The sequence below is a fragment of the Nestor notabilis genome, unplaced genomic scaffold (genome assembly GCF_000696875.1).
Source record: "Nestor notabilis isolate BGI_N333 unplaced genomic scaffold, ASM69687v1 scaffold13417, whole genome shotgun sequence".
NCBI classification, from domain to species: domain Eukaryota; kingdom Metazoa; phylum Chordata; class Aves; order Psittaciformes; family Psittacidae; genus Nestor; species Nestor notabilis.
In genome coordinates this window covers 50,572-66,510 of record NW_009937938.1, presented here as the reverse complement: position 1 = coordinate 66,510, position 15,939 = coordinate 50,572, and the positions used below count along the sequence as shown (strand labels likewise).

Sequence of the window (15,939 nt, the reverse complement as noted above, 5' to 3'; positions counted from 1 at the left end):
GCCTGATTAGCCAGCATCCCATTTTCCCAGTGGGGCTAATGAGATTTGTCCTTCATTCACACACACTGGTCTGTCATCCCCATTATTCTACTTCTCACCTTGAGTTAAGAAAAGGTCCATCTTCAGAGTTCACTGGACACAGCGACAGTGGATTTAGCACACTGGATGTAATACGGTCTGCCACATTGGATGGGCAGTGACAAAAATTGTCCCTTTTCCCCCAGGTCCTTCCATCGTCCCACTGCAGCGAGCAAAGCCAACACTGGGCAATCTTCTAAAATGTTTATTTGGACCAGTGGCCGGAGCTCTACATCTTACAGACATGATGAGAAAAGGTAAACAGCATCTATGCTGATTGTCTCTTGCGGGTTTGAGTCTTTAGGAATGTGGCCTGTAGCTTCTCTTCAGTGGTGGCTCTAGAGAAGTAGGAGGGATGCAAAAGGCGTCCTCCCTCTGCCTCTCTCCCTGTCAGCTACTGCTCCACTGACGAGAGTACCAGCCAATGAGTGCCAGGGTTAACATGCCAAGCCAAAACAGAGCAGAGGGACAATGCCAGAGCCATGGCCAAAGTCTTCCTTCTTCCCAGGGCATCAGCAGCACACTGTGACTATCTTTGAGGTCAGCACATTTAAAAGCACACTAATCACTAGCTATGGGTTTACAGTCCCAGCTCCAACCCCTGTGAAGCCTTTATGCCTTTTGCAGGTGTCCTGCTTCCAGCCCACACAGCTTCCCCCTTCCCCCCCTACACACACTGTATTGTGTCTCCCTGCCAGATCATTGCCCTGCATAACTTTTACACATCTGGATGATGCATACAGCTGTGGGAGATGCTTTCTGTTTATATGTGTGCATGTGTGAGGATAAGCATGTATGCAATACATTGCACAACTGCTGGGGGATAAGAAGCAGCTTAAGAGTGATCTGGTAGCCACCAGCCCACATACATGGTGGGAATAGGCTGGTGGGAATAGGCTGAAGGAGAGAGAGGACTACATGAATTAGTGGATCTCCCGGGGGAGCAGGGAATTACGCAGAAGAGAAGAAAAGGAAAAGAAGAATTACGCATAAGAGAAGAAAAGGGAAAGAGAGGTTTTAAGACTGCAGATAAAGGCAGCACTTGGTTGGGAATGAACGAAATTAAATATCACTGATGAAAGAGCAATTGCCAGTAATGATGAGACTCACCCTTCCAAAATCTCTCTCCTTTGTAGTGAAATTTGCTGGACAGCTTGTCTTGTTACAACTGGACACATTTCCCTTTCTTTTCTTTCCTTTCCCCTTTCTCTCCCTTGTCCCCTCTCCTTCAGTCCCTGTTACAGTCACTAGCAAAAGTAATCACAAAAAAAACAGATTCCAGTGAAATAGAAACAGACCTCTATGTATCTACAGTGCCAATTAGTAAAACACACTCTTCAGATATTCTGATGAGACATTACTGCTGGCACCTGCTCGGGAAAATGCTGTCATGAGTTCAGGCAGCAGAGCTGCCCTCGGGATGCCAAATGTCTTTGGAGAATTGGCCCATTTGCTGAACTTTTCTGCAAAAGCAGCATAAGTGTTCAGCTCTTTTGATAATCCAATCCCAAACATATTTTGAAGCCACAAAGGCCAGCTTGGCAGCAGGTTTCCATGGACTTCCATTTGGAGCTGGTTATCTAACTGCCTCATGTACTTTTGCAAGTCTCCTCTTTAACTGAATTTTCTGATATCAGTAAACACCTCACCATGAGGTAATTTGAGTGACATCTGTATAACAACTGTGATATCAGAAAAGTGAATGTCAGTTCAAAGTCACTCTAAATAATTCAGGCAAGCAGGTACCCCCATCAGACAAGCCCCATTACTGTGCAGTTGCTGGAAGAGGCAACACCTCCCTCAGTGCAACACCAGGGTCCATTTGCAAGGGAAAGAATTTGTGTTCATTTAAAGAAAAAAAATCAGTAATTGCAGGTGCCTGGAAACTCACCCTCCTTTGCAGAGCTCCTACATCTACCCATTTTGGAGCAAAACAAGAACTATTGTACTGGGTCAGAAGATTACTTTAGCCTCTCCTGCTCTATGTGGCTGTGCCCAGTTGCAAACTCTTTGCATACAGGACCATTCCTAATACATGCCAATAAATTAATCACATGCCCAGAGCTGCAGAGCTGTCATGTGTCAGCAGAGGCCAGAGCAAGTTAGTATGCCTCATCCTTCCACTAAGGGAGTGCTAAAAGATCATGTACCTCATAACGGCAAACAAACCTCTTGGCTTCAGCAAATATGGGCAACTCGACAGAAGACGTAGAACTTATTTATTAAGGCTGGTAGGCTCAGACCAGCATAGTAACTCTCCTTGGCTGTCTCACATTGAGGCTAACATAATTTAGGCTGCCTAATTTCATCACACAGGTCCTCCCTAAGCCTTCCTCTGGAGATCACATTGCAGAGGGATCCTTGCACTGCTGCTGTGCAGAGAGATATGGAGAGGGAAATCTCTGCTGTGTGCCCAGCAGGCACAGTCACATCCATGTTTCCTTCCTGGCAGCTGATCCTGGGTAAGGCAGCCAGCCCATATCCTCTGAGCAGTTTGGCAAAAGAAACGTGGAGATTTAGCAGGGAAGAATTTCAGTTTGGAAAAGATCAAGGGAGCAAAGACCTTTTGTCCTTGGAGGCTTGCTTTCTACTAAATGTCTTTGCACAGGGTGGAGAGACCCCATGTTCTGACAGCTAGGACTTCTTTAAAAACAAACAGCCCCCCTCAGTGTCATATTTGGGAAGTTATCACAGGTAATTGCAAGTATTAGATGGAGTCACCTAGATGAGTAGTGTCTGGGATGCAGTAATCTGTACTTAAGCACACCGCAGCAGTTAGCTAATTGTGCCTGTGCAGCCCCGGGATCCAAAATTAGCCAGCTAAGCATGGCATTCTTCCAGCTTACCAAGCAGAAAGAGGTCCTTGGGCTGTGTCAAAAGTTCACACATACACAGAGTCCCCCTCAAGGAGCAGCACACTCACGTGTGCTGGCCACTCCAGCTAAGGAGATTCTGAGGCTGCTCTGTAGCGTCAAAATATTTCGCCCAACGTATCATGTCCCCCAAAACCAGGGCTCTGAGGGGCAAAAATGTGAAGTCTGGTAATAGCAGATGTTCCCAGTATCATAAAGAGAAAATTGACACCTCCCCAGTGCAGGCGTGAGCTGGGAGGAGAAGGAGGGATGGTTGCTCAGCATGTCTCCCAGGCCATGTCAGGACTGGTGCATCACATGCTGGCATGTGCCACACCACCCCATGCCTCAGCGTGTGTTACCATACTGAATCCTGGCAGAGATTCAGGAAAAAAAAGGCCTCGGGGACACCAGGCTACCACTTTTCTGATGTTCAGGGCTTGGAATAACAAATATTTGCAGAAGAGCAACTGAATGACTGCTCCAAGCATGACCCCCAAGGCAGAACTTTAGCTTTATTTACTATATGGCAGGTAAGCGTGGGATATCCACCTGACGGGTGGTCACCACGTACCATCCCCTTTGCCAGTCACCTGCCAGATAGATGATTTCTACAACACACCCTTCAGCCCATCCTTTTTTTACCTCTCACTGCATGTTTCTTGGCTCAAGGCCACATGGGAAATATTTGCAACTACTCTCAATTAGCTATTTGTTTTTAAATTGTCCATTTGTATCCCTTTTATGTCCTAGCTGCTCTGATGACATTAGTGAGCGATTGTACTGTGTCTGTTTTATATCTACACGCTGACATAAGTTATGCTGTGTGATTGGTTAATGTGCTGGAACTGCATGACAATCTCTGCCTTCCTGCCTGCTTCCATTTGGGAGCAATGTAAATCCTAAGAGCAGCTCTCAGAGTTAAATACAGGTTGATAAATAATAATAGAAAAGTAACATCAGACTATTACTCTACATTACTTCTTTGAAGGCAATTGCATCCGCCAGTTCACAATATGCTTTTTCTCACCAACACCAGAGAAAATTTTGACAGGCTGAATTACCATTTCATTTCCAACTAGGAAAATATTGACAAGCTTTAAAGGATGGTTTTGAAGAGAAAGCATGGGCATCTAAAGATGTAAATTACAGTTGGATAAAGAAACCTCAAGGGGTCTTAGCTACAGGAAACTACTGACAACAGTACCATCTAAGCAAGATTTTTGCTACAAAATCCCACACCATATGTGCTTTTCCTGACTATGACTCATCACCCAAATACATACCAAATTCCAGTTTCAGGGATTTTATGATTAAACCTATTTTCTTGTTTCCACTATGTTTATGTATGGTTTTACATCTGTCTTAACTCCATTTCTTTGTCCCTATTAGTGAATGTAAGCTATATGTTTGGTCTGACATCGTGTTTTTTTCCAAGGCTGAGTAAAACTTGGTGGTTTCAGCTTAAATGAGTGGTGGGTTTACTAGAGCCCAAAGTGATGTTGATGTTGCTCACCTGCCATTTTGCAGACAGTAGAAGAGGAACTTCTTCCACGTGTACTACTGTGCCCATGTTATGGTGGTGCCAGTGCTCAGAGGTGTGCGGTTCACATGCTTCGGGTGCTGCCTGGATGATTCAAAAGAACCATAACAGAAAACACAGGAGATTTTGACCAGCCTCAGGTCTGTAAGTACATTTTAAACTCACAAAGTTTGAGTGTGTTTGAAATGTACTCAAATATTTCCTTCTTCACCATTGTGTCCTCATGACTCATTGAATCATCAAAGGCTCAGAGATGAAAGAAGGACTTACGGTTAGAAACCGCTAAGGACTCTCTGCTGAAGGGGGAATGGTCTGTTGTATCTTCTTCTTTTTTTTAAATCCCAGAACAAATATCTCTGGTGAATAATTTTCTGCGAGGGTTTTCACTGTAATGAGTAACTGGGCTTCCAAAAAGCTATTTTATAAATAAAGTAAATAAGCTCTCGATCAAAAACCCCACAGAAATCGATTGCAAAATCCCCATAGTGTTTCATGAGCTTTGAGTCACACTCAGGGCAGAAAATCACCTAAACCACTAGCCTGTAGGGAATCAGAATAGAATATGGTCCTTTCAGATAATTTAGAGATTATTTTCTTCAGGCTGATTTCTACATATGGTGACATAAGACCTGAATTGAAGAAAAGACACCTCGTATACCTAAACATCTAGTGGCCTAAGGTGGCATTGACAGGTCAAATTCACCTATGATATAATTCAGCTGAGCCAATGAAGCTGTACCAAAGAAGGATTTACTGAGCTGGCACAAGTGTTTAATCTTTATATTTGCTATAAGAGGTTTTTACCTTTTCAGAAATGGCTGTAATATATTTTGGAGATGAATAAGTTTCCACCAGGTCAGAGTGAATCCGATGAAAAAGGACACCTGAGGACCCTTAAGCCTTTCTCTCCCATGAGATGGGTATGGAGGTGGAACTACCCACCCTATAGAAACTTAATTGATTAGATATGAACTTCACATAAGAATGTATTATTTTCAACCTCAGAAATATTTACCAAAAAATCAGGGATCACGATCTACTGGACAAAAGGAAAACAGTTACAGCCCTAAAAGCCGGAGAAGACCGGGCCATACTCCTCGGGCTGGCCATGATGGTGTGCTCTATCATGATGTACTTTCTCCTGGGAATCACTCTGCTGCGGTCTTACATGCAAAGGTAATTTCATTATAATTACCCTGATCTCACTTCATGTGCCTTATTCTTTTGACTTTAGTTATTAAAGTTGGGTGTTTTTTTCCCTTTGGTCAGCATAGGCCTGATTCTGCACTTCCTTACCCCAGTATAAATTAGGTATACCTACAGCAAAAGCAAGTTGAGTAACACTGGCATAAGTGAGGGAAGAATTAGATCTTTTTTTGGCAAAACCTTGATCCATAGGCTTTAAACTCGCCACAGTTTAACAGTAGTATAATATCCATGGCAGTCAGTTGGCAGTTGGCTGAACCCTGTAAGCCTCTCAGGGGCTGTTGCTGCAAAATCCAGATTCAAGAGAAAACAGCAAAAATGTTTAGCTGCCTCAAGAAACAACACACTTTCAAATGAAGAACAGAGAATTAATTTGGGAAAGAAATTGAGCTGCTCTGTATATATGCATGCATGTAGCTTTCCATGTAGGTTATTACTTTCATTTCAACAAGTGAAATCCTCCTGAAATACAGTATTTTGCTGAAAGCCAAAGATCAGCTTTCATTATTACTGCACTGCACTTAATTTTTCTGAGGCCTTCTCTGGCTTCCTTCTCTGCCATGGAGCAGAAAATTTGACCTGTGATTCATTAGCATTTGAAATCAGTTTACAAGCACCAGCCCTGTTAAAACTCCAGCCCAGACTGTAATAAGACTGTCAGCAATGTTTTTTCCACCCTGATCAGCGGATGTGTAACTGGGGATCAAATCATTAGTCTGTCATGCCCCAAACCACCCTGAGGCAATAGTCAGTACCTGGCATGTTTTGGCTTACCCACCATAGGCTTCTTCTTTAGGCATGTACAATAAGTGCATACCATTTAACTGGTATGAACATCCTCAATTATATCAGTGCAGCTTCAGGGAAATATTCCTTCTTGACCTTGCAATGATAAAGAAAAAAGTACCCATGCCTGAAGGTGAAGAGTACTGATCTGCAGTATCTTCTTTGTGTGATAAAGGTATTTGTCCCTTTTTGAATCCAGGCAAAGTTTAGTTGAAAACAGAGATCAAGAACCTGTTAAGTATCCAAGAGCATTTGCTTTTCCAAATTGCTCTCCCACACCTTTCAGCAATATCAGGGTCATTGCAGAGGCTGCTAAGGTCAAAATTGCTCATGTGAAAAGATATGACTCATATTGCAAACTATGTGAAAAATTGCCAGAAGATATCAAAGCACGTATGAAGTATCAAATATTCCATCTTCACAAGTCTGTTGCAGGTAGATGTTACTTTATTACCCCCATGCATAAATTGAACAGCAGTCAGAAAGGTGAAAGTGAGAAGAAGACAAACGAGGAGTCTTTGCTATCACTTCTCTTCACACAATCAGATCTCCTTAGGTTCACCTTTACAGACAGCAATACTGCCTGGGAGGGGAAAAAAAAGCAAACAACTTTTTAATTTGATTTCCCCCCAGAAATTGTAGCGTAATTTAAATGTAAAATTGAAAATACAAGGAGAATAACTGCCAGAGTAAAACATCAAGAGAATTTGACAGAAATCTTTGATTTTACATATCATGTAAAGCCTTTTGTAGGTTTGGCAAGGGACAAGCAGACCCTCACCCCATTCATGGTGAGGGACAACAGGATAGCCATGCTGGGTGTGAGCTGAGGTGCTGAGTGGGGCTGAAACCTTCCCCCAGCCCATGAAAGGTTTTTTTACACAGAGCCTTCAATGTGCCCTTCCCATGGCTCTCATACCTGAGGAAAATTCAGCCATAGATTTTTAAATGCATGCAAGAAACCCAGGTGAATATTGCCAGTGCACACCAAGGCTCTATCATTCAGTTTTAGCCTCTGGTGAGTTCGAGATAAGCTGAAATCCCCCAGAACAATTTCAACAGCTGACTTAACTTATGGAAAACCAAGCAAACTGCCACTGGAAAAAGCCTTTCCACAGGTAAAGCTGCATACGGAACCACTTGTGTGTTACTGTGTCTTCATGCATATCAATGTGTACCCTGGTAATTCAAAGTTGTCCTGCCAACCTTCACTTTAAACTGAACAGGGTTTGGTGGTTAACCATTAAGTCTTGATCCAGGGTGTCCTGTCATGCAGCACTGCATGCATTGTACTCTTCACCAGGGCAGGCTGCTCAGTTTTCTTCTCTGATATCTCTGCTGGTTCCCTTTCATTTCAAATATACCTTCTTCAGACTAAAAGTTCCAGTACCCTTTTCATTTATACATAGACAGAAGTGAATCAGGTATTTTTGTTCCCAAAGCACAAACTTCGGGTACTACAGAATAAAACACTGTCTGCGATGTGTGTTGTGAGAAAGTTCAGCCTTCACTCAAAGCCCTGCAACATGTACCGTCTCCTGTATGATGCCCCCTGGTATATCCCTGATGGAAAGCCTGACCTGCGTTTTGTGCTTGCCATGCTCTAACATGTCTTTTTTTCCTACTTAGTGTCTGGACAGAAGAGGCTCAGTGCTCGCTTCTCAATGCATCCATCACAGAAACCTTTAACTGCTCATTTAGCTGTGGTCCAGACTGCTGGAAAATCTCCCAGTACCCGTGCCTCCAGGTGTACGTTAATCTCACCTCTTCCGGTCAGAAGCTTCTGCTCTACCACACCGAGGAAACAATGAAAATTAATTCTGAGGTAGGAGCACAGAATAAAATTTCTTCCTGAATGGGTTTCCGGAGGGCTGCTCACCTTGTTTTACACATTCCTCGCTTTAAAGCAATATAAGGCTTCCAGCTCCTGCTTCACTGATAAATACAGAGCAGAGAAAGCAGAAATCATTGCACAGACTGAGCACACATCTCTGGAGGAGGCAGATTTCCACCTCCATCCCACGCAGGAGGATGAGCTCTTCCATCATGGGGCAGTGTTCCCTGGGGGCTGGAGCGTCCCTCATCCTTTGCAAGTGTTTTGCAGGTGCATGCTAGTGCTGAGCACGTCACATTGATATTCTTGTAGAGCTGTGGACAAGTCACTTCCCACCTGGGTATGACTGTATGATAGCAAACACACCTAGTGATGTGCATGGAGCATTCACAGTGGTGAGAACAGAAATGGCCGTACTATTGCTGGGCCAGGCAAGGCAATAGGGAGAGACGAGAGTCCTGTGCCTAACAGCAGATGTGTCTCTGTCTCAATAGCTGGTGACAAACTCTGCAGCCTGAGAGCATCTCCTCTGAGGTCAGCTGTGCCACTGGTGTCAAGGCAGAGCTGTAGATGGTGCAAAGATGCTGAAAATTCACTGAGCAGAGACTGTCAAGATAAAAGCAGCGGCATAAAAAGAAAAGGCCTGGCTTTGGGGCAAGTATAAGCCAGGGAGTCAGCCCATATTTCTCACACAACTTCCCTGATTCCAGACATTAAACAAACAAACAAAAAAAAAGTATTTTTAACAAATCTGAATAATTCCTCTCTCTCCTTCAGCAAGTACAAAATCCATTGTAACTCTGTCCAGGTGGGATGGAGACAGCTCATGTCTGGAGGCTATAATGAATGCAGTGGATGCACAGAAGGCATCTCCTTGCCAGCCCACAGCCACAGCTGTGCAGCTGATGCAGTACTGTGCACCAAACCAGGCAAGCAACGCCTCTTTTTTAGGGAGTGAAGGTGGCTAGGGAGGGTGTTTGCTTCCTCCATGTAGCACGGCAGGATCAGACTAAGAAATGTCCTTCTCCCCACCTTCCTATCTTCATATCTATAGCACCTGGGAACCTAAGACTGCAAACTGCAGTGAGCCAGGACACAGCTAAGTTGTTAGACTTACAAGTGCCAGATTTGCATTAACTACTTAGTTATGCAAGGTCATTGAACCCCCAACTATGGGTGCTTGGCAAAGCACAGCCCATAACAGCAGAGCCCTGGTTCAAGCTGCTGACAATGTAACCTATTGTGTTTCTATTTATGGCAGCATTTCAGTAGACCAAATTACTTCTGCATATTAAGATGAAGTGCTATTAAAATCAGTCAAAGCACGGCGTGGTTGCACTGGGCCAGTTATTCTGCTAGGTAATCAGCTCCTGTGGCTGAGAGACAAAGCTCTCTGGATCTGAAGTGTGAAATGGGGAACAGTGCCCCCATCTTCCCCTCCAGCTCAGCATCAGTGCAGAAAGGAGGCGCTCTCCATTTGTAAAGCGTGTGGCAGAACAGACCCCGCTTTCTGCTGGGGCAGAAGCAAAATCCAGCAATGCTCATGCCACAATTTGATTAAAGCAGATCAAATCGGTCTCTGTGCTCCACTGGATTCAAATAAATCTCCACATTCTGTTATCAATGATTTTTGCTTGCTGAAATGGACTTTGAAATTCTCCCATATGCCACCTCCTGTCAATTTAATGTAGGCATAGTTAATGCTTCTCCAGCCCAAGGTTGTTTTACAAGTTAAACTCTGCTCTCAGGAGGATTCCTAGGTTTTCCTGACATGATGCTGACTATGTGACCTGAATCCAAATGCAGTTTTGAATGGAAGTTTGCAATGTCTATAAAATACCTTGCTTCTGTGCCTTAGCGGGGATCAGCTGAGACTCCAAGCTCAGACCTCAGATCAGCACAACCCATCTCAGCTCCTGGAGGGGTGTTCCCTCTCCCCCAGCTGGAGAGCAGCCCCATGCGGCAGGAAGAGCAGCCCTGAGAGCAGTTGATTTTGTGATGTTCCGCCTGGGTGCTAGCTGTCTCTCCCCATCCACATACTCAAGCCTGCATTTCCTATCATTGTTCTTGCCAAACGAACAAAAAAAATAGCTGTCCCTGTCTCACTGAGCCCTGACATTACTGAGAACACTGCAGAACACAGTGCTTACCCACCAAGGCCAACACCAGTGACCTTCAAAAGGTCAGCATCCCCCCACCAACCTCTGCCTGCTGAGCACCACCACTCATGCAGAGTGGCATCTGGAGCCAGTCATTCTCCTGTCCTCACCAGGTAGCATGGATGGAGCAAAATTTGACGTTAAATAATGATTAATCTAGAGACTTGCTGTCTAAGCTAATAAGGTGTATAAGGAGTAGGTGCAATTTATATGGAGATCTACAGCGTACTGCTGCCAGTCTCCAGTGGGAATCAGTGGTAAGTAAGTGGATACCGGTTGAGCTCCTCAAGTGTTTCCCAGGAAAGCATATGGGATTTTTCATGGCTTTTCATGGCATTCATTTTCAGTATGCATTTTCCATGAATACTTTACCTCCAGCCTTTAGGACAAGCCAAGCTCCTTGTCAATGCTACAGCCATAGCAATTTAAATGCTTTCACAGATACGCTTTCCTTCCTCAGCTGTCAGAGGCTGTAAAAGCCTCTGCAAGAGGTAAATCGAATGGTGGCCCCACATGCCCAGACCATAGCACCAGGCTGTCACCCTGAGGAAGGGCTGAGGTAGTTAACAGAATGCTAGAGGCCCCATTTAAATCCCATGCTATATCATTTCTATTCTGTGTTATTTGAGCTACTACTGATTTACACACATGCTCCATAGTGAGGTAACAAGCAGGATTTAATCACCAGAATCACTGTTACACCACCTTTAACTGCCTGAGATTCAAAAATGATGGGGGATGTCATGATCTCCTACTGAAGGCTCAAGGTGTTTGTAACCCAGAGGGAATTCACCTGGTGCAGGGAGGGAGCTGCAATATTCAGCTGCAGTTCCCAGCACAACCATTTCTGGACTGGGACCAGAGAATTCAGTCTGCAGGAATCAGTATCAGACCAATGCAGACACAAAGCTCCTCCTTCAGCCCTTGGTTCAAACCTGCTATGCTTTCCAGAAGAGATGTAAATTGATATTACAATTCTCACAGAGATTGACACAGCATACCTTGTCAAAGTTTCCAGGCTCAGCATGAACACAAGCCCCAGTCACAGACATATGATGAGTGTCATGTATTTCACTGCCCAGCCTGAACTGGGGGCTTTTCTGGCAATAGTGTTTTCAGTGTAGTGTTATTGACTTAAATGAAACTGCTCCCAGCTTGCCTGGAGATGCTGTGTGATCTCTATCCTTAGACATACTCAGAACTTGACTGGACAAAACCCTGAGCAACTCTGCACTGTGCAGGGCATTGGACTGGACATGTCAGTTCATACAGGTTACCTATCCAACCATTTAAATAAGGAAAGTAGAGCTGGAAACATTATAACAAGGTCTCTCCGTAACTGTCTCGTACATCCTTCTTGTGATCAGGTTGCAAGTAACACAAGAACCACTTTTCTCACTTTGTGTCACAGAATCCTCACTTGAGGTAGAGAGCCAGACACTATTTACTTTCAGATTTGCAGATTTCCAAGTGTTTGACAATGCAGACATTGTGACAAAACAGCAGATTTAGTAGTCTACATTCACAGGTACAGTGTAACAATTACGGATATAAAATTCCTTGCCAGGCGTTGAACAAGCCTAAATGAAGATCAAACCAAAGAAAACATAAAGACATCCCATTATCCACATCTGCCTACATGTTCATCAATGACCTATGCAACACAGCAGACACCAGCATGGCAGTCAGCCTTGTGTTATCCCTGAGATCTCTCTGGGGAAGCCAAAATGTGGAAGTAGGTCAGAGGCACCCTACAACCACAACTTAATGCACACAGGAGGTCCTTGTGCAGAGGAGCTCCTTGAAGCTGAGGCCAAGATGCCTTCAGAGCTCTGAGGAACTGGAACAAGTCAGATAGTGCATGGAGTAAAGGGCACCCATGTCTTGGACACCATAGCCTGGAGAGAGACATGGTTTCAGCACAAGAAGTCTGGCTCAGAGGCAAAGTGAATCAACCTCCCCTGCACAGCTGTACTTCTGGGAGCTTCATGCTCCCAGACCCTCATGTCATGGACAGCCCAACCAGCTCAACATGGCTGGTGGCCCTGTGCCATCGGATGTAGAAGGCAACAGTTCAAGTTCTGCTTGAGTATCAGGTTTCCTTTGAAAATGCTTGGACAATACTCACACTTGCAAGAAGTCAGACGTCCCCCCACTGAACTCCTGCGACATCTCCACAGACCTCGAGTCCAACCATCTGTCATCATTTGGGCTTTTACATGTCTGCTGTTTTCTGTCAAGAGGGAAGGGCTAGAGTTTGTAGAGTTGCCATGTCCTCATTTAATCTCTTCCCTCAGGATATTTCATGGGACTTGAAGAAACAAAAGTGTGTAGCACCAAATTTGCAAGAGAGAAAAAGAAAAAGTCAGGGGAATGAAGTCCAAGCTGGAAATACTACTATTAAGACAGTGATAGCACAGAATTTAGTAAAAGAACAAGGCACTCTTCACTGAGAAATTTCCCCTACATACTAGATTCTGATCTATTAAAGATCATAATCTAGAGTCATAGATATTAAAGATATTATATAGATATTAAAGATATCTAGGTATTAATCTAGAGCCATAGTCATGTTAAAGAACCATAGGCACTAGAAGAAGGCTGTGGCTATGGGCGTTTAAGACAAAGCTGGGCAGAGTGCAAAAGAATATCCTGGAGCCAGCAGGACCTGCACAAGAAGAAAGATGAATGAGATACTACCACTGGTATTTTCCATCTCCAATTTCTAGAGCTCCATGAAATATTCATAATGGCAATGATGCCATGCTCTACCCTTAAAGCTCCAGTCTGCTGACACCAGACAATCTGCTGTGCTTCAAACCATATTCTGTGCTAATAAACTTGCCAATGAATCAATCAAATCCTGTTACAAGGTTAATCCTTTGATCATTATTAGAACTAGAGATATGTCACAGTGCATTACAAAAAAGTCACAGTGTAGTCATGAAAAAGAACAGAGGGACATTTATGAAGTATGTCCATTAAGCCAATAATAATCAAAAGCCATGGGTCACACTACTTTAATCAAAAAATCTTTTTTCCTTTGCAAAGCTCACTTTCATTTAATTATTTGGAGCTACTTTAGGTGCTCACCCGGGACAAGCAGTACAGGCAGGGAGCATGCTGGGACCCACAATCACCCCATAAGTACAAGAGAGCAGTGACCTGCTACATCTGCCCATGCATATTCAATTAGTTAAGCAGCAGATTTCCACCCCTCCTTAAGCAGTTAATCAAAATCCTGTGCAAGTGTAGAAAACTTTCAGGTGTGGAGGGGCACATCTAGAAGAGAGGAGGGAGTGAGGTGCCCTGTGCTGCTCCCGTGAGTCCTTTTCCAGACCAGCAGCAACAACAGCAAATTCAGGTCTTTCTGCTCTAGGTCAAAATGCAGATGTGGCCTCATTCATTGCATGCCTGCCCACCACCTCACCAGCCCATTATAGGGAATGGTCAGCACAGGCCCAGGCTACCATCCTCCATATACCATGAAATATCTTTAATGCATGGAATCCACAAGCTATTTTTTTAATATAATTACTATTTATTTGCCTTTAGTATTCTTTGAGAATTCTAGTTTGAAACTGTATTAGATAGGGCCAACCTCAAAACTTTTTTTCTTAGCGACTGAGATTGAAATTCAAGCAGCATTTTCAGAAAGAAGGAATTGTATTTAGCCTAGGGTCCAGAACAAAAACAAGACTAAGAGCCATCCTGGTAGCCAGGCTGATCTTCAGCTAGAGGTTGAATTAAAGTCGTCTTGGTTTCAGGAGGAAAACTGCACTTTCTCCTAAACTATCTATTTGTCCCTAATTGAGGAATTACCCCCACAGGAAAATCTGTACAAAGGTCTCTCATCAGCCTTCTCTGCAAGTGAACTCCTGTGCCCACTATGATCACTTTGATCCGATCCAAGTGAGATATAAACTACCAGATTTTTATTTACAGAGAGTCAATTACCCATCTAACTGCAAGCATATGCATGCCACTTTAGATGAAGAGGTACTTCATCAGTTCCATTTTAGCATGTGTAAATTCGCAATAATAATATATTCACCTATCTCACGAGGCCACTGTGCAGATTAAAGCATTAATGTTTGTACAGTACTTGGATGTTCTCCAACGGGAAATTTTATAGATGTGCAAAATATTGTTTTGTCTGTGATAAATTTATTATTAGGCTTAATAGTATTCCATTCCTATTATGAAAAGCATAATCATCTTGAGATTTTCCTGCTTGCCACCTGAAAACAGATATTGTATCTGGTTTGGAAATACATTTTTCTTCCTCTAATTTCTTCCCAGTGTTCATACATACCCAAATGTGGCAAGAATTATGAGGAATCCATGTCAATGGTGAATGTCGTGATGGAAAACTTCAGAAAGTACCAACGCTTCTCCTGCTTCTATGACCCTGAAGGCATACAGAAGAATGTGATATTAACCAAACTGTACAGCTACAATGTGCTGTTCCACTCCCTCTTCTGGCCCACATGCATGATGATTGGAGGGGTCGTCATCGTTGCAATGGTAAAGCTGACTCAATACCTTTCCCTCCTCTGTGAAAGAATCCAAAGGATCAACAGATAAAAATGAAAACTACTGAGATTTAAGTACAGCGAAAATACTGTTTTCTCATTCTTCACCAAAGAACCTTAAGTTTGTAATGTGCAAGTCTGGTATAAGTTCCTTACTATATTCTTATAAGTAGAGCAATAATGCAAAAGCTGTTCTATATGCAAACATGTTATTATGCAGACAACTGAAAAAAATACTGTTTTGTGTTGACTGTCTATATGATCTTGTTCTATGCTGAGACTAGTATTTCTTTCTTTTCTATGGCCAAACTAGGGTTCATTGTGACCATTTGCCAAGCTTAGTCAATTGGTATTTTCAATGTAAAAGGATTCTGGGGAAAATTCACCGCTGGACAAAGGGCAGCCAGCCACTTGTGCATCACTGAGGTCTCACATCTGTCTCAGTCCATTCAATGGATTTATGGCTTCACTTTTTTTATTATTGGCTGCAGGGGCAGGGGGGGAGCATTGATAGGTGAGGTGTTTTATGGTAAGGCAGCACAAAAGGGACTTATTTTTGAAGCCAGAATAAGTATATGGTATTTTCAGCCTCAGTAGGACTTGGATGATGCTTTGAGTTTGCTCCCCCAGTTCAGAAGTAATTTGTACCTGGTAGTGTTTAAGGTCTTTTGGAAAACACTTCAGAGTTTTATTTCATTTACTGCTATAATTTCCTCCTGTCTTACCAACACCACCTTTGTCACTTGCAAAAGCTGTAGCCAAAAGAAAAAAAGTCACTTTTTTCCATTTTCTAGTCTGAGCTCTACTGATGGAGGTGGGACCAGAACTCCTGTGTAAAGTTTTATTACTCATTTGTCTTGTATTTGCTACCATATCACTGTAAAGAAAAAAAAAAAAAAAAAACAACAACAACAAAACACACAATTGGCTATTTTTTCATTTTTTA

The 15,939-nt window shown here is 43.2% G+C and overlaps 1 protein-coding gene across 2 annotated transcripts; it reads left to right on the top strand.

The window, feature by feature from the left end:
• The first annotated feature begins 228 nt into the window (after positions 1 to 228).
• KCNMB2 (potassium large conductance calcium-activated channel, subfamily M, beta member 2) lies at positions 229 to 15,765 on the top strand. Of its 2 annotated transcripts, none has more exons than XM_010019078.1 (4): positions 229 to 335; positions 5,500 to 5,649; positions 8,095 to 8,290; positions 14,761 to 15,765. In XM_010019078.1, the coding sequence occupies exons 1-4, from the start codon at positions 280 to 282 to the stop codon at positions 15,043 to 15,045; spliced, it is 687 nt and encodes a 228-aa protein (XP_010017380.1). In that variant the 5' UTR covers positions 229 to 279; the 3' UTR covers positions 15,046 to 15,765. The 2 variants fall into 2 exon arrangements, with proteins under 2 accessions (XP_010017380.1, XP_010017379.1); XM_010019077.1 differs by having other exon boundaries at positions 231 to 335; positions 5,479 to 5,649; positions 14,761 to 15,218.
• Positions 15,766 to 15,939: the final 174 nt, after the last annotated feature.